This window comes from Staurois parvus, unplaced genomic scaffold, assembly GCF_062004578.1.
Source record: "Staurois parvus isolate SC_StPar_1 unplaced genomic scaffold, SC_StPar_1.0 ptg001328l, whole genome shotgun sequence".
Classification (NCBI taxonomy): domain Eukaryota; kingdom Metazoa; phylum Chordata; class Amphibia; order Anura; family Ranidae; genus Staurois; species Staurois parvus.
The window spans coordinates 4789015-4814194 of NW_028319124.1; the positions used below are offsets into that span (position 1 = coordinate 4789015).

Below are 25180 nucleotides of genomic sequence, written 5' to 3' on the forward strand. Positions count from 1 at the left end.
ATAGTGCCCCATCGTTGGTGTCAGTGGGGGGGAGGAATAGTGCCCCATCGTTGGTGTCAGTGGGGGGGAGGAATAGTGCCCCATCATTGGTGTCAGTGCGGGGGGGGGGGAGGAAATAGTGCCCCATCATTGGTGTCAGTGGGAGAAATAGTGCCCCATTGTTGGTATTAGTCACACAAATGATGGGGCACTATTCCTCCCACTGACACCAATGATACTTACCTTGCTGACCCCTGCTCCAGCCTGGGCTCGCTCTCTCACTTACCTGTCAGCTGTCTTCCTTCTCTGGCCGCTCTCCTCTTCACTTACTCCGGCAGTTCCCTCGATCTTCTTAGATCTACGCGCGCTGCCGCTCGGCTCCTCCTCTCCAAGCTCCACCTCCTCGCCGGTGATTGGCCGCCTGTGTGCCTCTCCTGAGCTACAGTTCCGGTGGCCAATCAGCGGCGAGGAGACGGAGTTGTTGAGGGATCCCGGAGGTGTGGCCAGGTGACAGGGCAGCGTGTCATCCCGCCCACACATCGACTGAGTCAGAGGAGCGGTGTCTCGGTTCCTAAGACCATCGGAAATATGTGTTTTCCGATGGTCTTAGGCGACCCCTGGGAAATGGTCGTTTGACCCCCAAAGGGGTCGCGACCCCCAGGTTGAGAACCGCTGGTTTAGAAGAACCCATGGTGCTGATTGTTGGGGCAAGGTCAGATGAGTCTGAGCATTTAAAACCTTTGAGATTGACATCACCTGGTCTTCCCAGATGATGATTGAGAACAATCCATGACACTGGCAGCTCTCAGCTTTGCAAAGGGGGCAGTGCATGCTATAAATTCTGCAGGGTGCCCAAACTTTTGCAGACGCCATTTTTTTGTTTTCTGTTATTTTGAAAGTGTAAATAATGGAAATAAAATCTAACTTTTGTTGACATATTATAAGAATGTCTAATCTGTAATTTGATGCCTTTTGGAGATTTTTCCATCTTTCCTTGGCTTCTTTAAGCACATTAATACAAATTTTTATAATAAATATAAATAAACAGCGCAAACATAGACCTCTATATCAAATCAATATACAAAGTGCAAACATATATAGAAAATTATATTAAGAGTGAAGTCCATCATGATTAATAAACAACAAAAGTTCAGAAATCTCAAAAATATTTTGTGCAAAAAGAAATTTTCAAATTCTTCTTCTAATATAAAGAAAAAACTTCCACCTTCCACCCGTGAAAACCAACATCAAATGCACTCACCAGATTTAGGTGAGTGAAACGCCTTTTAGGAATTTTTATGGGATCCTAAACCCTCTTTCGTATCCACTCTGTAGGAATCCTCACCTTTCGCCCCTCCCGCGTTTCGCCCCTCTCGCGTTTCGCCCCTCCCATCGGGCGTTCTCAAGACGTCTTGACGTCTTGAGAACGCCCGATGGGAGGGGCGAAACGCGTTGACGCATTTCCGGTTTTTACCCCGTACGTCTGACGTCACTTCCGGTGAGTGGAGCGCACGCTGAGCGGTGCGTTCCAGCGGCCATCTTTTGGGATCTGTGCATGTTTGGTCTCTGTGGAGCTTCTGCTGTAACCTGGAGCTGTGATGTGAGATTCCGTGGGAGGTTGCCTTACATTCATTATCCATCTGGAAGAAGCTTGTCCTAATAAATATGCCTTTTTAAAGTGATTTAAATGTGAGTGGCCTTAATCCTTGATTTTACTTATAAATGGTATTTTGCAATATTACACTATCTGAGATTTTTTTCTCCCCGGTTGGATGGTGGAGCCTATGCTGGAGGTGAGGATTCCTACAGAGTGGATACGAAAGAGGGTTTAGGATCCCATAAAAATTCCTAAAAGGCGTTTCACTCACCTAAATCTGGTGAGTGCATTTGATGTTGGTTTTCACGGGTGGAAGGTGGAAGTTTTTTCTTTATATTAGAAGAAGAATTTGAAAATTTCTTTTTGCACAAAATATTTTTGAGATTTCTGAACTTTTGTTTATTAATCATGATGGACTTCACTCTTAATATAATTTTCTATATATGTTTGCACTTTGTATATTGATTTGATATAGAGGTCTATGTTTGCGCTGTTTATTTATATTTATCACATTTTGTGTTTACCACATTGCACAGCAGCAGGATAGATCCTGTAGTAGGGTGTTTCACTTGGCGCAGGAAGAATTTTTAGTTTTTTTAATACAAATTTTTAGCTGGGGTACCCAAACTTTCGATCCCCACTGTATATATAATTTTTTTTTTATTATGGTTGAACTGGATGGACTTTTGTCCTTTTTTTCAGCCACACTAACTATGTTCCACTTTCTAATGCGCTGCACTGTAAAAAGACAGAAAAAAAGCAAGCTCTGCAATATATTATAACAGTACATTGCAAGCAGTGCACAATCACACCACACATGTGCATATTAACTGATTGGTGTGAACAAAACTATAAAACTGCCAAACATGTGAGAGGTGATCCCTGCTGCTAATCATTAGGGGCCAAGTTACACTAATGTGTTTGTAACATTGTTGAGCTAGGGTGCCATTTGTTCTGCTGCTGAAAATTATGCAATTCATTTCAATTAATTGAAAGTAATAAAATGCACGTTAACGTGATACAACCCACACCTGAGTGGACGAGCGTGGATTGAATGGGCCCCAACTAAAAAAAAAAATTATAACAAAGTCTGTACTGTATCATTTAATTGGTACTTTTATGATTTGAAGTTAAGAATGTTCATGTAAAGGAAAAAAGTTATAAAATGTATGCTAGTCTTATGACAAAATGACCTTTTCAAGACTCTGCTATTACCGTGACTATGCCTGGCTTGTATGATATACTGGGCTTATATGGTTTTACCTGGGAGAGCATTCAGGATTGAAGGTATTACATGACAGCTTTGTTTTAATTGCAATAATTAAGGTTTTACTTGAAACAATTGCTCTTTTTTTGGCCTAACATAAAAGTCAAGTATTTGTAACACAATTACATACTCTTGTTTCCCTCCAGCTATTTGCAGCTTTTAATATACAGACACTGTCAATTTAAGCTGTTATCTGCTATGCAGTATGGGAACAAGAGTGGGAACTAGTACTGAGGCACGTTGGTTTTGCCCATGACAGCTAGTAAGACATGCCTTCCAGTAAATCTGATGTTTATTTTAAATTTTAATAATTAAAATCTCTTTCTAAGAATATGTACTATGAGCTACCATTCTGTTTCCCTTATTGCCACAAAACACTCCTGCATGTATCTTTCAGACCCTGGATTCATATTGTTACTAAAGGTTTGATTTTTGGACATTGGTGGGTAAGCCCTACCCACCCTCCACTAGACTGTCTCAATGGAAGTGGATATTATATGCATGTGTCCTAATTCCAATGTTCGGAAAATCAAGCACTTGGTGACAAAGGAAACACTTATTTTATGCAAAAGATAAAAGAAAAAATTGTGTGAGAGCTGTAAACCTGCACCCATGCATTCCCCATAGAATTGACTTTGGTGTTTGTGGTGAGGACCTGTAGATTTTGAAAGGTGGTACTAAATGATGATAGAAAAAGTCTGAATTGGAACATTACAAATAATATATGTTTAGCTGGTGTCCCTGATTGGAGAGACTCCCCCATTTAAACCTTAATCAGTGAAACCCGAACCTTACAACTGTTGACCGTTTACAGTATATAGTGATCCCCCTTTTCTTTAGCTTGTGGAAAGGTTTGTTCTAATAAACCACATTTTCTAAGACAACATCCACCTTTCACCATGGCCACCAATCACTGCCATACCACAGAACACTTTGTATGGAGCATGCTAAACCAGGCCAGACGCTTGCTACAGCTTTATTACGTTATGAGACAAATTTAAGTATTTGATCATTTCTTCTTTTTTTTTCAGAAAGTGATAAAGTTGTCACAGAACTCTTATCAGACTTAACGTTAAATGATAATAACAACCTATTAACTGATGGTACTTTGGAAACAAACCTTGGTAGGAAGACAACCAGTGACTTGGCTCTAGACAATAGTCTAGATGTTTCTGAGGTAAGCGCTGTGGATTCTATTACCAGGATTTCAGTTGGAGATGTTAAAGAGTCCCCTGCTGAAAATACTGTGGTCCAACCTCCAGAAGATTTGTCTGTAGATAATGCTTTTTCAGCACGAGACGACCAAGGCAATGACACGGGACCTCAGCAGAAGTTAATAGATAAAGAAAGTTTGAAGGATGTTGGTAAAGATTTCCTCAATAACAATGGCCTTCAGACAGATAATGCAACATCAGTGGATACTTCTGAAAGAGATATTAACAATCAGGACTCTCTAATGGAAACAAATGACAATATCAAGAAAGATTCCCCAAGGAGAGTCCGGAAACCTGTGAGTAAACTTCCATCCAGGATACAAAAGGAAAGTTCCAACAGGACAAACAAAGCTGGGCAGCAGGAGAAGAACCTGGAGATGAATGCAGATTCGGATGACCTTCCCCTCCCCAAATCATCCTATAACTTTGATTCCAGCCAGTGGGAAGACCCCAACTTCAACCCTTTTGGAGGACAGTCAGCCTTGTCTTCATCTCCTACCGTTACAAAAGCACCTTGTGGATTCAACAAAGATCTAAGTGATGGCCCTCTCGATCATCCTAAGCTATGTAAGACCCTCTCAGGTTCAGAAACTGATCTTGTCCAGGAAACTAGACCAAGGAGAGGATCAGGTAGTCCAAGATCTTCGCCAAAGTTGGGTAGATCCCGTCTAATAACGTAAGTTTCTCTTGAAAATTGTATTCCTCATTACAATTTTTGTTTAAAAAAAATATAATGTGTTAGTGATCCAAGATGCTGCATGGTAGCTGTTTACGGAAAATAATTTAACATAATATCCCCTTAGGTTGCTTTTCCTGAATGTTGCAGTCTGATGAAGTCAGACTGCAGGAATACACCTCAGTATGACACAAATATCTGATCTGGGAGAGTCTACAGTCTAGTATGGCAAGCTGCTAAATAATACTTGTGTTTCCACCTTCTTTATTAAAATTTTTTTGTCCTTAGAGTTCAATAACATAATAGGCTAATATACAGATTGTGGACACAGCACGATGTTCAATCTGTTATCCAGTCATTATGAGTAATGCCTATAGTACTAACCAAATGTCCTGATACAATCATGTCTAAGCACCATAATGCAGCCAACTAATATATAGCTTATTAGCTTTTCAAAACTAGCTTGGAATGTTGATCCACTCTCATTTTATAATTTTCAGGATCCTCTGTATACAGTATATGTTAAATTCTCCTAAAGAAACCCTGTCGCCAGACCATTCATTTTAATGAAAATCTCTGCGCGATTATGCATTTGCATTTTATACATTATTTACTTTTACTTTACTAAATGCCTCTCTTGTGTAGACATCCAAAAGCCCTGAGCCTGCTGCTGGGTGGAGCCACCTTGGATGAGATGGCAGCAGACCCACAGATTCAGTGCTAGGGAGGTGATGGTAGGGGCGGAGGAGCTGAGTTAGGACAGCGAATATTAGATACTTAGGCAGGCCATGCATTATACAGTTTTCTTTACTTCAACTACGGGTTGAAGGAAAGAAAATTGCTCAATTCTTCCATCAACACTGACTGTCATCATCAACACCCTCCCACGGAGCTATTGTATCCTGACAGTTGAAGGGCTTTCCCCACTGGCAGTAAAAAAATGACCACTGCTGGCAGGTATAGCTGCTGGCAGTGATTGCACCAAAACAAATCTGACAGGCTGGCTGTGCTGAAGTTGATAGATTGACTTTAGTACAATCAGCCTGCCCATGGATTGAAATTTGGCTGGTTCCTGCTGAACCTGATACGTTTTTATCCATCTATGGCTGGCTTTATAGAACAAAAGAAGGCTTTGACATGCAAGGGGATAGGGGATGTGCTAGGAAATTGACTCTCCAGGAGTATTCAAATGTTCTAGCAACTTCAAAGCCACATTGCAACTAAATTAAAAAATAATCTATAAAAAGTAAAAATCTGCAAGCAACCAGTTTTTTTTTTAAGCTGATGACAGGGTCTCTTTAATGCCAATTTTGTATTTGTCTGTATTATTTATTGACTTCTATATTGACTTCTTTTTGTGTGTTTTTAAACCAGCTGTTTTAGTCTTCCATGCATCTTCTCCTTGTACCCACAACAGTTCCCATAACTTCTCTCTATGGCTCCCAGTGCTTTAAATATTTCCTATTGTTTCATTTATCTTTCCTAAAATTCAGTCATAACGAATTACTAGAAGCCTTTACCGTGCTGTGCATTACTTGTAGAACACAGCTCTTAAATCTCCATGTGTGATGTTGGAGTCCTGCCCACCTATCTTTCTGTCCAACATAAAGCATGCCCCACTTACATATGCATGTTGGCAGGACAGATAAATAGAGGTGAGATTGTGGGAGACATTTGTGTCTGTAGCATTGATATCTTTAACTGAACTCTGGTGACTATGCACAAAGCAGGCAGGCAAAGAACTTGTTACCAGTATTGCCTGTGGTCTCCCTGCAGCTGATCTTTTCTCCATTACTGATTTACCATGCCTTGCCCTGCAATATGTCTCTGAGTGGAGGCAGCCATCTTGGTAGAGGCAGGGCTTTGCTTCCTCAGGTCAGAGCCTCCAGCAAGGAGAACAGTGAGCAGCACCAAATCTCATTCCAAATCTTCTGAGACTAGCAATCGCAGGCAGCAGTGCCTTTGATGTCACAATGTAGACATATAGCTATGAGGCTGTAGACACAGGAGTGCCTAGGCTCCCTGCTGATTTTCAGGAGGGATTCCTGACAAAAAAGGAGATTTTTTTGGATACTACTGAGGCACAGTTAACATTTCTAAATGTTCTCTGTAACACACCAATTGTTCAATTTTTTTAGTTCAGTTCCACTCTTAAGTGCTGAAAAAGAGAAAATGCTAAAGACTGAAATCTGGAGGACAAAGGAAACTAGAAATCTGATGGCCGATCTCATTAGATGACCAATCTCACATTTCTTTCTTCAGTGTATTTCCTGCATATAAAAGCCCAACTCTGGGAAGCTTGGAAATTATTTCTTGCGGTGGAATTGTGCCTGGTCTGCAATGGTTAGTTGTTTGTTTAGATCTAGGACTAGACTTGTTGGCGTAGATATACTTACTCGATACTCCACTCTTCTGCGCTGCTAGACTGCTCCCCGCAGCATCTTCTCCCTCATGCTCTAGCAGTCTAAGGTCTTGATGTCTTCAGGATGAATGCAAAATTCATAATCCTGCAGTGGGTGTGATGACACTGAGGAACAGTCCACTGCTGGAATGTGGGGGAGAGCTGCCTGATGGGGGAGTGGAGAATCGGGTAAATAAAAGGGCATTTACTTTCCCCTAGATCAGGGATGTCAAACTGGCGTCCCTCCCGCTGTTGCAAAACTACAAGTCCCATCATGCCTCTGCCTTTGGGAGCCATGCTTGTAACTGTCAATCTTGCAATGCCTCGTGGGACTTGTAGTTTGTCAACAGCTGGAGGGCCGCCAGTTTGACACCCGTGCCCTAGACTAAACAAGCAATCAGCCCATGCAGTGAGGTAGCAGCCCCCACTGAAAGGTATAAATTTCAAGTTTCCGGGTGTTAGACTTTCAAATTTCATCCCAGCTGCCTTCCAAAATGTGGCTGTCGCTCCTGACAATTCCAGGACCTAACCTCCTGAGGTTACCATGGTAACATGCAAACAGGAGTAGGCAGACCTTATATTGCAATGGAAATTCAGTAAGCATTATACTGTAATGAAGGGTTAGGGGAAAATATTAATTTATTTAGAAATCAATATTTATTTTGTATAATAATACGTATAAAGCACTTACAGTTGAACCTTTTCCAAGGGTTTACTAACCTGACCTTTCCCAATTCAATCTATAACTATAAAAAAAATTCTGACTGGGTTAACGCTTGCGTTAATTCTATATCACTGCTATACAGTTTCATCACTGTATCAAAGAGCAGGAAATCTATCTGATTTACTATACTGTCATTCAGCATTTCACACCATGACCATCAGTATAAGAAACAAGTTGTTCTTCCACAACCTAAACACCTTTCAGCTGCCATGGTAACATGCATCCATGAAAGGTGGAGCTTTATAAAAAGAGGGTGGGGCTTTATTGGTATGGCAAATGAAGCCTAACACTCATCTTCTAAAATGCAATAAAATCTTTCAAACTTGGGGGGCAGCTCGCTGTTTTGCGCTTACGTACACTCTATAGCCAAATGTTTGTAAGTACCTGACCATCACACCTATAAAGCCTTTGTGGCCATAACAACCTCCACTCTTCTGGAATGGATTTCCCCAACATTTTTGAGTGTGTCTGTGGGATTTTGTGCCTGTTCAGCCAAAATAGCATTTGTGAGGTCTGGACCTGGCTGACAATCATATGTTCCAATGCAGAGATTACAGAAATTTTCAGTAGGGTTGAGGTCAGGGCTCTGTGCAGGCAACTCAAATTCTTCTGCACCATATGCCTCAAACCATGTCTTTATGGAGCTGGCTTTGTACAGGGGCACAGTCATGCCCACCTGTTGTGAACCACAACAGTTGGAAGCACACAATTGTCTAAAATGTCTTTTGTATACTGTAAAATGAAGAATAGCTATCACAGGAAACACCTGAACTCAATAATTTGCAGGGGTGTTCACGTCCTTTTGGCCATATAGTAGGTGTTATGGTCAGGTATCCATGAATATTTGCCCATATAGTGTATTTGCTTTAGAAATACAAGTGTACTCCTATTAGGATGGCCTTAAACATTGCACTTACTCTTGCACTTTATACATGGGGAGAAACTAAGCTTGCCATTTCCACTGTTTGCCTTTACACCTTTATGTCTACCAGAAAATGACTGGTACAGATATTAGCATTAAATGCTTGGTAATTCATTATATATTACCCCTACCTTCATATATACCTTCTCATCCCGTAACTGTGAGCAGCCATTTCATTAATAATATATGGTATATTTTTTGACTCAAGCCAATTTAAGTGATTTCTCTGCCCCATTCTCCGATCTCTGTATCTTTTCACCTTTCCTTTGCTGTCTCTTCTCTCCTTTGTTTGCCTCAGGACTTCTGAGCAAGTGAAATTTCTCTGTTTCCTCTTGTAAGTATGCCGTTTCAGCTTGCTGTCGGCCCTGACATGGTCTGAAAGCAGTTACAGAAAGGGAAAAAGCTGAATAGAAAGTATAAACCAATAAACTGTTTTTTGGTAGATGCTTATGGGTTCAATCATATATTGGTTTCAGAGGCTATGCTGGGAGTTTCCTCCACAATAATTTTTTGAGCTGAGTGGAATGAATAAGCAAGCAGGTGCTCAGCAAAATACTAAAGTATAAAAATAAAAAAAATTGGTGAACTCTTTGGGTGGACCTTCAAGTAAATAAAGGTTTTAGTTCACAAGCTAACTTAGTGTTTGGCTAAAGCATTCAGGTTGTAGGGGTGAAGCGTTAAAGGAAAATTAAGTACTAAGGGCTCACATAGGGGTTATGTGTTGAGGGTTAAAGGAGAAGTAGGGCCAAAGCTATTTTGGCCCTACTTCTGCTATGGAGCTGAGGAGAGCACTTCGTTCTGTACTCCTGTGACCTGTTTTCAGAGAACAGTGGACTAAAGCTTGCTATCGCCTGACGTCGCTCAGTTGGTCCAGACTGGAGAAATTCCAACTTTAAACTCACTATCCACCCAGATGCCTGGACCAGCAGCTGGCTCAGCCTCTCAGCAAGCCGCTGTGAGCCAGAGCCATCCGCTTCTGTCCCTCCACAGCCTGGTGCTCTAGTGAGTGCTGGAGAGGCAGACCAGAGAGCCAGTGACTGACAGTCACCTGCTCTCTGCTCGCTGAAAGTTGAGAAGCGACGTGGGACAAATGCAGCATTGGATCAATGCTGCATCCACCTAGGTGAGTATAGTTTTATTTATTTATTTATTTTTAGAAACCTATACTTCTCTTTTAAGTAATTAAGGCTTACTTTACAGGTTGGATTGGAATGATTATCTCTTGGGAGATTTGTGTGTTTAGTCAAAAAGTAATCTTCAGTTTAAATTGGCTCAATGCATTCCAGGTGCCAATAAAACAAAAGGGGTGCAAAGTCTTACAGTTTGTGTTCTTTAGAAAGTGGCCAAAGCCTTAGTAGCCTATCTCCTACCATCACAGAAAACCCTTACTTTCTGTGTGTAAGCAGTGGTCTCTCTACAGAAGTCCGGTAAACCACTACTGAACCTGACCTAGAGATCTTCAATCAGCGGAGGAGCAAAAACTTTGTTGCTTGGAGAGCTATAGGTCTAACTTAGAAGGGATGCTTTTCTCTTGAATGAGTTGGAAAAACATAGCTGGGAGAAGAGCTCCAACCTCTCCTCCAGTCACAACGTTCTTTCTGCTGTGTTATGCAGACATATATCTGAGGGACACTGCAGACGTCATACCATGGCCTGTATTTTATGAATTCATATTATACAGGATAATACTGGCTCATAAAATGCAGGCTTAGTTGCAGAGCACATTGCAGGATATAGTGGAGTGCAGATAGTGATGTCTAACTAGTTCTTGGTGCTGGTAGCCTTTTGCCAAGAAAAAATGAATTGGTTGCATGTTTTTCTTGGGCGTGCACTGCCACTTCCTCAGAAGCCAATAGAATTTGGTAATCCTCATGAAGCTATAAAGTTATGTTCATACCAAGGGCATTCTTACTCAGATCTCTAGTGTCAAGTGTGGAGAGATGCATGACTCTTAAGTCACAGGAGAAGGCTAGGAACTCTCACCCTTTTACTTGCAAATATCCTCTGTATTTACTAAATGCTACAGAAGAATCATCTCACTGAACTGAAAAGTTAAAAAGGACAGGGCTAAGACTCCATGGATAATTTCCCTTTGAGAATCTTGGCTCTGCCCCACCCTAGTATTTTGGCTGAATCCAGTAGCATCTGTACAAACCTAAATGATCAATTTTGGTGGACTCTATAACTTTTAATAAGGAGAGATGATATGGAGTCAGTGAGGTTATGCATGTAACTATTTAGAAACCTTTTATAAATTGTTTGCATCTTTTGATTACATTCAACACTCAACCTTAGAGATATGTGAACAATTTGCAGAGGAGTCAGGGCAGACTACATAGATATTGGTGTTTGGTCTTTTATGTATCCAAAGCAGCACCTCTGTTTCCACCCAACCCCAGTGCCCCCCAATCTTCTCTGCATGAATAGAGATTTCATCCCAGCACTGTAGATGTTCTCATCCATAGACCCTGCCCAGTATCCATTCTCCTTCCACTACCCTACCACCAGGACATAACTGGCCATATGGTGAGGTGAGGGCTTCATCTCATACCATGTGTTGGGAGGATTCACACGGTTACCTTCTGGTAACCCCATGACACTACGTTCTCTTCTGTGAATACCATCTGCTTTGGCTAAAGTGCAGGTCTCCATATAATCTCTTTTGCTTTTCCAGGCATCTGTTAGTTTGTTACTATTGCCTTTAAATTGAATAATGCCTTTTTCCACTAGAAAAAGCAATGGAATTCTGAGGACTTGTGTACTTGAGCATCACACTTTGGGGGGTTTACTACGGCTTACCTTGAATTCACAGTGCATTCCCTTTGACTCATTCAAAAGAATAAAAGCAGTTAAAACACAGTAAAACGGGGCAAGTCAAATCTTCAAGAATGCAGTGAGATACATGTGACAGTATACCGAAGTGAATGTTTATCTATTTGATCCAGTGAAAATTTTAAACATTTGTGTTCCAGATCCTTTGAAAATTCTTTACAATATATACAGTCAAGTCCATAAATATTGGGACATCGACACAATTCTAACATTTTTGGCTCTATACACCACCACAATGGATTTGAAATGAAACGAACAAGATGTGCTTTACCTGCAGACTGTCAGCTTTAATTTGAGGGTATTTACATCCAAATCAGGTGAACGGTGTAGGAATTACAACAGTTTGCATATGTGCCTTTCACTTGTTAAGGGACCAAAAGTAATGGGACAGAATAATAATCATAAATCAAACTTTCACTTTTTAATACTTGGTTGCAAATCCTTTGCAGTCAATTACAGCCTGAAGTCTGGAATGCATAGACATCACCAGACGCTGGGTTTCATCCCTGGTGATGCTCTGCCAGGCCTCTACTGCAACTGTCTTCAGTTCCTGCTTGTTCTTGGGGCATTTTCCCTTCAGTTTTATCTTTAGCAAGTGAAATGCATGCTCAATCGGATTCAGGTCAGGTGATTGACTTAGCCATTGCATAACATTCCACTTCTTTCCCTTAAAAAAATCTTTGGTTGCTTTTGCAGTATGCTTTGGGTCATTGTCCATCTGCACTGTGAAGCGGCGTCCAACGAGTTCTGAAGCATTTGGCTGAATATGAGCAGATAATATTGCCCGAAACACTTCAGAATTCATCCTGCTGCTTTTGTCAGCAGTCACATCATCAATAAATACAAGAGAACCAGTTCCATTGGCAGCCATACATGCCCACGCCATGACACTACCACCATGCTTCACTGATGAGGTGGTATGCTTAGGATCATGAGCAGTTCCTTTCCTTCTCCATACCCTTCTCTTCCCATCACTCTGGTACAAGTTGATCTTAGTCTCATCTGTCCATAGGATGTTGTTCCAGAACTGTGAAGGCTTTTTTAGATGTCGTTTGGCAAACTCTAATCTGGCCTTCCTGTTTTTGAGGCTCACCAATGGTTTCCATCTTGTGGTGAACCCTCTGTATTCACTCTGGTGAAGTCTTCTCTTGATTGTTGACTTTGACACACATACACCTACCTCCTGGAGAGTGTTCTTGATCTGGCCAACTGTTGTGAAGGGTGTTTTCTTCACCAGGGAAAGAATTCTTCGGTCATCCACCACAGTTTTTTGCCGTGGTCTTCCGGGTCTTTTGGTGTTGCTGAGCTCACCGGTGCATTCCTTCTTTTTAAGAATGTTCCAAACAGTTGTTTTGGCCACGCCTAATGTTTTTGCTGTCTCTCTGATGGGTTTGGTTTGTTTTTTCAGCCTAATGATGGCTTGCTTCACTGATAGTGACAGCTCTTTGGATCTCATCTTGAGAGTTGACAGCAACAGATTCCAAATGCAAATAGCACACTTGAAATTAACTCTGGACCTTTTATCTGCTCATTGTAATTGGGATAATGAGGGAATAACACACCTGGCCATGGAACAGCTGAGAAGCCAATTGTCCCATTTAGGGACCTGACTATATGTCAGCAGGAAAGCACAAACTCCAGTACAGTGGTTCTCAACCTTTTGAAAGTCTTCCAAAACTTTCCATGGCCCAACAGTAAATAAATAAATAAATATAACATATATTCTCCCACAAACATACAGTTGTGTTCAAAATAATAGCAGTGTTTTGAAAAAAGTGAATAAAGCTCAAAATCCTTCTAATAGCTTTTATTTCCATACATACAAATGCATTGGGAACACTACACATTCTATTCCAAATCAAAACATGAAGAAAAATATATCAAATGTGTGTTGTTCCTCTACAAAAATTGAAGAAAAGTGAATTTTAGACTGTTCAAAAAAATAGCAGTGTTTGTATTCTTCTTTACAAACTCAAACATTCACTATATAAACTGAAAAATGTTTGAAGATTTTGCTTTCCTTTGAATCACTTAATGAATATTTAGTTGTATTAGCACTGTTTCTGAGAACTGCTGTACATCTGTGTTGCATGGAGTCAACCAACTTCTGGCACCTGTGAACAGGTATTCCAGCCCAGGATGATTGGACTACATTCCACAGTTCTCTATTTCTTGGTTTTGCCTCAGAAACTGCATTTTTGATGTCACCCCACAAGTTTTCTATTGGATTAAGATCCGGGGATTGGGCTGGCCACTCCATAACGTCAATCTTGTTGGTCTGGAACCAAGTTGCACGTTTACTGGTGTGTTTGGGGTCGTTGTCTTGTTGGAACACCCATTTCAAGGGCATTTCCTCTTCAGCATAAGGCAGCATGACCTCTTCAAGTATTCTGATGTATTCAAACTGATCCATGATCCCTGGTATGCGATAAATAGGTCCAACACCGTAGTATGAGAAACATCCCCATATCATGATGCTTGCACCACCATGCTTCACTGTCTTCACAGTGTACTGTGGCTTGAATGATGATTAATATATAAAGTGTGGTCACGTCACTACACTTGGTACACTTGGAGCACTGTGAAAATTAATTATCATTTTTTAAATGAGAACTTGTTTATTTTCATATATATCTGTTCGATTATGTGGGCACAAAGGGATAGGGATTAATATAGAGTGGCACTTATAAATAAGGATATTTCACTTAATGATTTGAGTTTGATTTATTTTGTGTCACTATTGCATGTGAGCACAGTAATTGTAGTATTTGAGTTAGGTTTGAGCGCTGCACTATATATATATATTTTAGCTGAGCAGCCTATCATTTTCTGCACTTCTTTATATGTATTCCCCTCTCCAATCAACTTTTTAATCAAGGTACGCTGTTCTTCTGAACAATGTCTGGAACGACCCATTTTCCTCTGCATTTCAGAGAGAAATGCACTATAACCAGCATGTACAACATTTGCTGCCTTCCTTCCTTAAATAAGGGCAATAATTGCCACCTGTTTTTCAAAGAATGAATGACCTCACTAATAGAACTCCACACTGCTATTATTTTGAACATGCCCCTTTCAATTAGTGATTCAATTACACAGAATCAGCAGCATGCATGTCATGACTGTTGGGTCTGTTGGATTTCTATTACTCTACTACACCTGCTAGGAAATTATTTGCCATGTAGAAATATCATTTCTACCAAAAACAGTGATTGATCAGGTTAGTGATGTCTGACTGCTATTATTTTGAACACAACTGTATGTGAATGCAAAACACATATTGAAATTCCTGAAGGCTCTGGATGAGGCTGCATGTCTCTGTGGGGGGTTTCTGGAGGGTTAGGAGGTGTCCCCAGGAGGCTGGGGGCTTTGCTGGGGCATTTCTAGAGAATGGAGGGCACTATGTGACACTGTTGGAGGTGCAGGGCATTACAGGGGCTGAATGCTCTGCAGCAGGCTGTGGGCACTGCAGAAGCCTGGATAGCACTGTGGGATGTGGGGAGACACTGTGGAGGTTGGCGGGGAATGGTGGTGGTTGAGGACTCTCGGAGGGTATGGGGGCACTGTGGACAGTTGAAGAGGCCACTATGGGGAGTTCAGGAGGGCACTATGGGAGCTGGGAGGCAATATGGAAGGTTGGGGGTTCTGCAGCTGACTGCAGGCCCAGGAGGAGGGAGGCCATAGTCCATTTGCTGAGAACTACTGCTCTAGTGTACACGAGTCCTATACTAACAGGATTGCTAGGTGGATTTTTTGCCTGATTTGTCTATTGGCATGCTAAACATTTGGCAAAAATCGTTTCCTGCAAAAGAAGAAATATATTCACCTCTCCTATGCCTCCTACCTTCCCTCCATCCCATCATTGCAGCGCCCGTAAGACTCTGGCATTAAACACTTTTGCGAGTGCCCAATGCCTGTGTCTTCTGCCTTGTAGTGCCTATTGGGAAACTATGCAGTAACACTCTTAATCACAAAGCTATGATCTTTCTATAGTACAAAAATGTTTGCTTTCAGCTGTTAAGTTGGAATATTACTGACACCTGATTCAAATTTGGCTTATTGTTGATTTCAAAAGCAAATCAGTCCAATTTAGGTGCTACCGGGCATTGTTAAAAAGAATGTAACAAATCAAGGAAATAAATAATAAATGATAAACTTGAATTAGGGCTCATGTACACGGGGCATTTGAAAAACTCTTCTGAACGATGGAAACTGACTGGTTAAAAAATGTCAGTTTAGCCACGTTTGCATACAGCGTTTATGAGCGTTTGTGTTTAGAAGCGTTTTTAAAAGATAACATCAGGAGACCTTCCCAAATACCCAGAATGCACTGAAAAACAGTAAAAAATTAACTATTTCAGACATTTTGAGAGAAATTGAGAGAGCAGAAGCAGAGAGAGCAGTATGTGTTGAGATGACCTGTCTTTTCTGGTTGTATTCACTATGGATCCCATCATGAGCATAATGCGGCGTTCTACCATTTTTTCCTTCGCGCAAAACCTGGAACTGACTGCGCTGGTGTACCGGGTCCATTTGAGTACCTGGAAAATGCTTTGCATGCATTTCTGATGATGAAAAAAGGCTCTGGAGAGCATCTGGATATGGAACAGTTAAAAAACGCTTCTAAACGCAAACGATTATAAATGCGGTTAACTGCATTTACAAGTGTTTGGCGTTTGAAACGCAGGTAAAATCTACTCCTGAATGCAAGTTTGGTGCAGACTGTAAACTCAACTGCCTGTAAATGACTGGAAATGACATAGTGTACATGGACACATAGGAAAACCTTAGGGAGAGTTCAGGGGCTGCTGAAAAAAACGCAGAACAGCTTCTGAACGTCAGTTTATCAGCTGCAGTGTACATGAGCCCTTAACTTTAGCAAATTTTGTTGCATATCATGGTTACCACAAGGGATGTGTGCTGTAAATCAAGCTGCCCTGACCCTCCGTGCCATTGACCCTCTGCTTCCCTGGTTCTCTCATGTGGAGTGTCATGTTTTTACCTTTTTGAGATCCAATCATTTGGGAGCTCAGACAAGATGAGAACTTTTTATATTAAATGGTGGAGAGACTCTTGGTGTTAACTGGCACTGGCATATCTACACTATATGGCTGACAGTAATTGGACATGCCTCCATATTATTGTGTTCAGATGTTTCCAGTAGAAGGTACGGGTAATAGCACAGCATACAAAGACATTTTAGACAGCTGTGTTCTTTCAACCTTGTAATAACAATTTGAGAATTTTTCTGTTCCAGCAGGACTAGAAAACTAGGTCCATAAAGGTTTGAGCAGTTTAGTGTGGAGGATCTCAAGTGGCCTACAGAGAGCCCTGACCTCAATGCTTCAGAACATTTTTGGGATGAAATGAAGTGCAAGCAAAGACTTCCCGTCCAACATCAGAACCTAGCCTCACAAATGGCCCTTTTGTTAAATTGGCACAAATTCCCATAAATGCAGTTCAAGAACTTGTGTAAAACTCGCCCAGAAGCTTGCAGGCTCTTAGTGCTGCAAAGGGAAGGGGGTATCCATGGTTTTGCAATGGGTTCTCCAGCATGCTCATATACAGTAGGTGTGATGGTCAGGTGTCCACAAACGTTTTCCATATAGTGTATATTTTCCTCTGCCTCTATTGTATCCACTTTCTCCTTGGTTAGTATTACATTAAAGCAAGGGTCTCCAAACTTTCTAAAGTCTTTCAGACATTAGGGGGCTGGACTGTGGTCAGGGGGAGTAAAAAATTCCCCAGCATCATAGGAGTAGACAATGTCCCAGGCTTGGTGGTCAATGGGAGTAAAGAAAATGAGAAAGTGCTTGTGGTCAGTAGGAGGAGAAATGGTGCCCCATCATTGATGTCAGTGGAAGGAATAGTTCGCCTTTGTTGGGGTCAGTGGAAGAAGTAGTGGCTCATCGTTGGTGTCAGTGGAAGGAATTTTGACCCATCCTTGGTGTCAGTGGAAGGACTAGTTCCCCTTCGTTGGTGTCACTGGAAGGATCAGTGACCCATCCTTGGTGTCAGTGGAAGGAATTTTGACCCATCTTTGGTCAAAGAAAACAAATGCAGCCACCATATCTAAGAACTGGTAACCTGAAATATATTACATCATGTTTGTTCTTGGGTTTAGATGTATTTTAACTTTCACTCCCATACATTCACAAACCATTTTTGTGCCCTGCAACTACCTAGCCTTAGCTATTTAACAATTACTACTGGTATAGCCATACCGGTGACATCTACTATGTGATGTTGCAGGGCAGCAACTTTGGCCTATGTGTCAAAACTATATCAGACTATTTTTGTTCACCACCTATGGAACTTTAACATAAACATTTTCCGTAGCTGAAATTAAAGATGGAAACCACACTGCCAGCTTAAAATGACCCTGTCATCAATTTAAAAAATTGCATTTGAGAGCATAGACAAGTCAGGTATTTTAAGTGCTTACTGCAGTGCAGCATTTTTCCTTTCCATAGACTGTTTTATTCACTTGCAATGTGCCTCTAAACTTGCTAGCAAATTTCACTAAGCGCTGCACTGGAAATATCAGCCAAATAGCCCCCACGCAACTGGTTTGAATGAGCCCTTATAAAGGCTCTTCATTCTCCCACATCCACATGAACTATTTTTAATCCTTATGCTGATAGCATTCGTAAATAGATAGGAAGGTATGTTCTATTCATTTGTTTTTCTTTTTTTTTTTTCATTTCTTCAGTTACTTCCTGGTTTCTGGCCTAGGCCAAAATTATGTCCTACATCCTAGGGGTCTTCATGGGCATTTTTTTTGTTTCAGGAGGAGGTTTTGTTAAGCCATGCATGCCTGAGCTAAGGGCAGATGGATTACAGGAAGTAAATGCTACATGAATCATCTGCCCTTACTCAAGATGGCCACAGCTAGGAATGCTAGGAGGTGTTTTTCAAAGTGGTTTCTCAAAAAATAAAGACATGGATGGATGGGGTAGTTTGGTTTGAATAGTAAAAATGAATTAAACGCGTTTTTGATTTGTGATGCTCGGATACAGTGGAGTTTCGCTTTAAAGACATTTGTACTTTTATACACACGCCACATTATCTCTCTTAATATAGGAAGAGAACCCAATCAACAGTGCAAATCTGAACTCTTTTCCTTAGCTTTTTAATTTCTTGTAGTTAGAGAGCTGCCAATACAAGCCCAATCCTGCTCTGCTCCATGCACACGGGGCACTTTAATAACTCTGGTAATGTTAGCTGTGTAAAGTCACGTTAAGAACGTGAGTTTTTGTATTAGTGTTTAGCCACGTTTTTTTTTGTGTTTTTTATAGTTTTTTTGACCCCCAAAAATATTTTTTTTATCAAAAAAAGTCCAAAAACACTGATTTACCCCTGTTTTTCCTAGGTTTCCTAGGTTAGTCCTAGGTTTTATTTCCAGCCAAAAAATGTGTGCATGGACAAAAAATGCCAAAAGCCAAAAACAGCCGCTGTAAAAATGTCCAGTGTGCATGAGGACTCGACCTGTTTACATCGTCCACTGTAACTGAAGACCAGGACTAATACCAAGGAAGCTGTCTGATTCACATACCCATGCATGTATTGTTTAGTTACAGTGTAGAGACCAGGCCTAAAGCTAGTCATAGATGGCTTGAAATTCATCCAGTTCAGCAGGGACTGGCTGAGCTTTGATCTATCTGTGGCCATTCCTGCTCGAAAAAGCTAACCATTGACTTCAGCTGAATGGGAATATTGGAAAACTTTTGTCTATCAGTGGGTGCAGCCAATCTTTGCAGACACTGAACCAGGGGCGGACTGACCGTTTGGAAAGTCGGGCACTGCCCGAGGGCCCGGGGTCAGTAGGGGGCCCCATGAGATGCCCTTGGTACCTTTTTTGAGTTTGGACACGGACACAGGGGCCCCATGATCCCCTATTGCCCGGGGGCCCCATGAGTTGTCAGTCAGTCCGCCCCTGCGCTGAACAATGTATTGTGACAGTAGAGGAGTCCCACTGTCAGAATAAAATAGCACACCGGGGAGGATTCCTCCATCCACCTCACTTGTGTGGATTGGGGGAAAACGTTTTTTTTTTTTTTTAATTCAACCTTCTGGCTGAAAAAAGCAAAAAATGATCAGTTTCTGGGCAGCCTAAGGAGTAAAGCACCAGAGATCCATCTACACCTGGATTCTACTGTCACAATTCACTGTCTGAAATTGCATGAGGTGAGGGAATAGTCAGTGCTTCGCTATGGCTAGGTTAACATCTGTGCGGGTGGTGCCGCTGCTGACCCGCACAAAAATCCGTGCAGCCGTACCTCCCGCACAGAAGAACGTGGACCCATGTATGGGTGCCATTAATTCTAATGGCACGCCGCCCGCACTGGAAATCGAAAACCGTACTGGGAACCTCTGCTCCTGTGCGGGCTGCGTTTTCAGAAGAAGTGCAGGAACGTCTTCCCTGCGTGTCACGGAACACGGGAGTCCATTCAAATTAATGGGCTCTCGAGCCCACACAAAATGTGGACCACAGGAACGCAGATATGTGAACCAGGGGTAAGGCTATATAGGTTGCTTCTAGCAACTTATGATCTCTAGTAACCACATAAGTGCAGTGCAGCAGAAAATCGTTATTTATTGCTCTTGGCAGGGAAGACATTGAAAATAGCATATGTAAAACAGATGCCACCCTTGTTTTGACCCCTTGTCTGCTGTTACTGTGAAGACTGCAGAATCTGTTTCTGAATGTAAACCGTGCACTGTCTACACTTGCCTGGATCACTGATGGCAGCTTTCAAAGCACGGGGATTGGAAGTGTTCTATCCACAAATTTTGCTTTGAATCCCCAGATAAATTAAATCAACAAATATGCTTTGAACACGAATTTATCTTTTAAAGTTGTAGACATTTCTTCTTTGCAGAATGCTGTGCTGTCAGCAACATCCTGAGTAATTACAGCCTCTCAGTGCACGCTGTTCTCTGTAAACTAACGTGCTTACTAAAATAAAACCGCCATCTGCAGTTGATGATGAACTACAACGTAACTGAAAAGTCCGACTATGAAACATTTCCAGAACAAACTTCTGATTGCTTTCCTGTTTTTTTTTCTTTTCACAGCAGTAAAGATCTGCTATTTACAGCCCACATTTCAAGTCACTGATATAAATATATAATGAGAGGATTAGGGACACTTCTATTTATAATATTGCTCCCAGAATAATAAGTTACATTTGCCTAGAAATACATCTTAAAGTTTACCTATACACACCTAATCACTTCAAGTCGGGACACTTTCACCCCTCCTGTCCAGGCCAATTTTCAGCTTTCAGCGCTATAACACTTTGAATGACAATTGCGCGGTCATGCAACACTGTACCCATGTGAATTTTTTTGCATTTTTTTGAGACAGATAAAACTTTATTCACCGCTGGGATTTTTATATTTTTGCTATATAAATTAAAAAAAAAGTGTTTTTCTTATAAAATTTTGCAAATAAATCATCTTTCTTCATAAATCTTGGCCAAAGTGTATTCATCTATCTTTTTAGTAAAAAAAAAAACCAAAACAAATTAGTTTATAACCAAAAATTATAATCTTTTAAAAACATTTTTGACATTTTTATTTTTTTACATTATTATTTATGGGTTTTTTGCTTTTGTTTTTTTTTAACACACTGTCACCCTAGCAGTACAGTGTCACCATAGTGAAACTGCACTACTTGTGGGGGGGTGATGAAAATTTTTTTTTTTTTACATTGATTGCTTTTATACCTATAAAGGCTGTAAAAGCAATCATTTCTCCTTTTCTCTGGCTGCATTCCTGCAACCATTGAGAAATACTGTGTGAGCTGTGATTGGTCACAGTTTGTCACATGGTACAAGGCTGTTGTGAATAGCCTTGTACCATGTGACTTCTGTGATCATTCACAGATTTCACACGTAGTAAGCAATGTCAGGAAGTGACATCTTGTTTACTACTATTCATGTGATCACTGATTGACCAATCAGTGATCACATGATCGGGACCTTTTACAGAGGTCCCGTACAGCGATCGGTGTTCTACTGTGTCCGGAGGACACAGGGGGCACCGGATTGTGGTGCCGTGTGCTCCCAGGCAGCGCACACAGGGGGGAGGATGTTTATAAACGGCCACCCGCCCTTGCACTGCTCCCACCCGTTTATATACATTGGGCCAGATAGGAAGTGGTTAAAGTGGACCTGAACTCCAGAAAATACTCGCCTCCACCTTCCAGTGATGTGGTGGTTACATCCTCTGCTGGCTGCTGTCATCTTCTCCCTAGGCTGTTTCCTGGGGCCAGGTTTTCAGCCTTTTGATTGGGTGGGGGGAAAAGATATCCCGCTCAATTGCACAGGTGTCAGTCATTCCAGCATAGCTGGCTTGTTCCAAAATTATTTATTTATTTATTTCAAGTACTTATATAGCGCCATTAATTTACACAGTGCTTTACATGTATAAAGCAGGGCTCGGGAGCAAGCACACACCAGTACACCCATAGCAGGCTGCTTGCTATTGGGGGCACTAGTGAAGAAGGAATGGCCAGGAGCGCTGGCGGGGGACCTGAGAAGAAAAGAAGAAGAGGATCGGGGCTGCTCTGTGCAAAACCATTACACAGAGCAGGTAAATATGACCGGTATTTATTACAGGTACTTGTATAGCACCGTCACCGTTTATTTACATCAAATTAAAATAAAATCGTAAACTCACTGGATAATGAATGAAATCAGTGTGTCATCACTGTAAATGTAGTTATATGTGGAGCAGCAGAGATCGTCAGGCAAGCGGCTAGTGGATGCAGAGTTTGGCCGAGAATTGTTTCACTGCATGTCTGCAGCACGTTTGCCACCTGCACTTGCGGTGCCATTAACAATTAATGGCAACATGTGTTTGCATCGCATTTTGGGACCGCATGGAAAATGCATGTTTTCTGTGTGTTTTGTCATGCATTGCAGATAGATCAGGCATGAATACAGCCTAAAGCTGAACTCAAGGAAAATGACTGACTAAAAACGACTAAAAACCCATATAAAATAAATATACAAGAGCTGTCTTACCTGAAGATTTGTAATTGTATGTCCATCCTTTTCTGAAATTTACATCGTTCTGCCACATCACACAGCCCTGTCTGGTGGGGGTGTGGACCTGATCTTTCTTTGGTGCTTTTTCCACTTTCGCTTAAAGGTCTCCTCCCCACCCCCACCCTGTAACTAGACCGTGACTGCAGAAGCAGCAGACTGATGAGGTCGTCTCTGTCACTCTGCTCTCTCCTCCTGTCAGCATGTTCTCTCATTTCAGCACACTTGATTGTGCTGTTCTGCCTCTTCTCTTAGCTCTACTATACAAGGATTGCAAGACACGGATGCTAGGTCAAATTTGTAAGTGTGTATGTATGTGTGTGTATATATATATATATATATATAAATATATGTATATATGTGTATAAAAGCACATATATACACACTATATTGCCAAACGTATTGGGACTCCCCTCCAAATCATTGGATTAAGGTGTTCCAATCACCTCCATGGCCACAGGTGCATAAAATCAAGCACCTAGGCATGCAGACTGCTTCTACAAACATTTGTGAAAGAATGGGTCGCTCTCAGGAGCTCAGTGAATTCAAGTGTGGTATGGTACAGTGATAGGTTGCCTCCTGTGCAATAAGTCCATGCGTGAAATTTCATTGCTACTAAATATTCCAATATGGGATTGGCGGTTGCCAGGAGAACGGTACTTGCCTGACTGCATTGTGCCAAGTGTAAAGTTTGGTGGAGGGGGGATTATGGTGTGGGGTTGTTTTTCAGGGGTTGGGCTTGGCCCCTTAGTTCCAGTGAAGGGAACATTTAAGGCGTCAGCATACCAAGGCATTTTGGACAATTTAATGCTTCCAACTTTGTGGGAACAGTTTGGGGATGGCCCCTTCCTGTTCCAATATGACTGCGCACCAGTGTACAAAGCAAGGTCCATAAAGACATGGAGGAGCAAGTTTGGGGTGGAGGAACTTGACTGACCTGCACAGAGTCCTGACCCCAACCTGATAGAACACCTTTGGGATGAATTACAGCAGAGACTGCGAGCCAGACCTTCTCCTCTGACATCAGTGCCTGACTTCGCAAATGTGCTTCTGGAAGAATGATCAAACATTCCCATAGACACCCTCCTAAACCTTGTGGTCCGCCTTCCCAGAAGAGTTGAAACTGTTATAGCTGCAAAGGGTGGGCGCATATATATATTTTACAGTGCTTGCATTTTAAATGTTAATTTAATTTAATGAGGAATAATGCTTTGAGGGCTGCATTAATTTGTTTCTTTTATATCTGCCTGGAATTCAGTGATAGCAAGAAATAAATGTAGCACACAATTTCTGTTCGGGGGCAGTCCTAGTTCCTCTATGATCCATGGGTGCAGGGTAATTTATTTTACCTTTTTGGGTTTGCCTTAAAAAAACCCCCAAAAAAACAAAACTGATATCTTTATAATAGTTGTTGAATCCCATGACAAGGTTTTCACTTTCCTTTATGCAGTTCTTCGATGAAGGCCTCTTGTATATTTTCCTCTTCTGTTACATTTCAATTTTTGGTAAAGAAGTTGTATTTAAACCAGTATTCCACTGTCTACCATTACCCTGGCTAACCCAATTGCCTGTCCCCAGACCCCCTGATAAACCTATAGGAGGCAAGTGACAAAACGTGGCTGTCAGACCACACTTTTCACCAACCTTTGACAAAAGATTTGTCAACCTCACACTGCACCGTCATTTACACAACAATGCCACTCTCAGCCCCACACTACACAAAGATTTTTTAGCTTGCGGAACCACAATCTAGATGCTGCCAGATTGAGAGCAATTGTTACTGGGTTTAGTTAACTAAGCAATTAACTCTTTAAACTGCCACCACCTACTTTCACCAAAAAGCAGGAAAATTTCACAAGATTAGCAATACCAATTATGATCTTAAAATGAAGGTCTGTACACATACTGTCACCACAGACAGGTATATTCAGAGATTTATGATATACAGTAGCGCTCTTCAAGAGACAGGGATTGTTTTATTTGCGTTATAGCCTTAATGTCAATTATAACACTCAAAATGTAGTTTATTAATGAAAAGGTAAAAATTGTGCAAATAAAATCTTACAAAGCTATTGCAAAGTAACATAGAGACAACAATGCAACAGAGAAATAAAAAAAAAAAGAAGTTGAAAATGAATGCTTGCAAGTGATGTTTCAGCAGATTTCAGTCAATGAACAAGGTGTTAGATTGGCACTCTTCAGTTGTTTGATGGGACAGGAGAGCTGTCAAAATGTGGTTGCATTCCACATTTCTTCACATCAAGGGGGATGATGACAGAGATCATCTGGTCTAAGGGGTGGTTGCTGGGAAGTCACCACGTTTATGACCAAGTCCCAGATACAGTTTTCTATAAGTATTCATATCTCTGAATACCTAACATTTACAGACTGCTAACATGCATATTATTGTCCAGTGTGAAATTACCTTTGGGATGTATATAAATATGACAGGTTTCAGATGTCCAGTTCCCCTAGGAGAGGAATCGGGACGGTTCTATTCCCGGTACTCCCAGG

At 41.3% G+C, this 25180-nt stretch overlaps 1 protein-coding gene across 4 annotated transcripts in view; it reads left to right on the forward strand.

Annotated features, from left to right (window-relative positions):
- TACC1 (transforming acidic coiled-coil containing protein 1) overlaps window positions 1–25180 on the forward strand; it is a 162376-nt gene that overhangs the window by 83784 nt on the left and 53412 nt on the right. For 3 of the 4 annotated variants that reach the window (XM_089661296.1, XM_089661293.1, XM_089661297.1), the window contains exons 3-4: window positions 3875–4733; window positions 9079–9114. In XM_089661296.1, coding sequence (XP_089517422.1) covers window positions 3875–4733; window positions 9079–9114 — 895 coding nt within the window. The remainder of the gene's footprint in view (window positions 1–3874; window positions 4734–9078; window positions 9115–25180) is intronic. The other variant, XM_089661295.1, reaches the window with a different exon arrangement.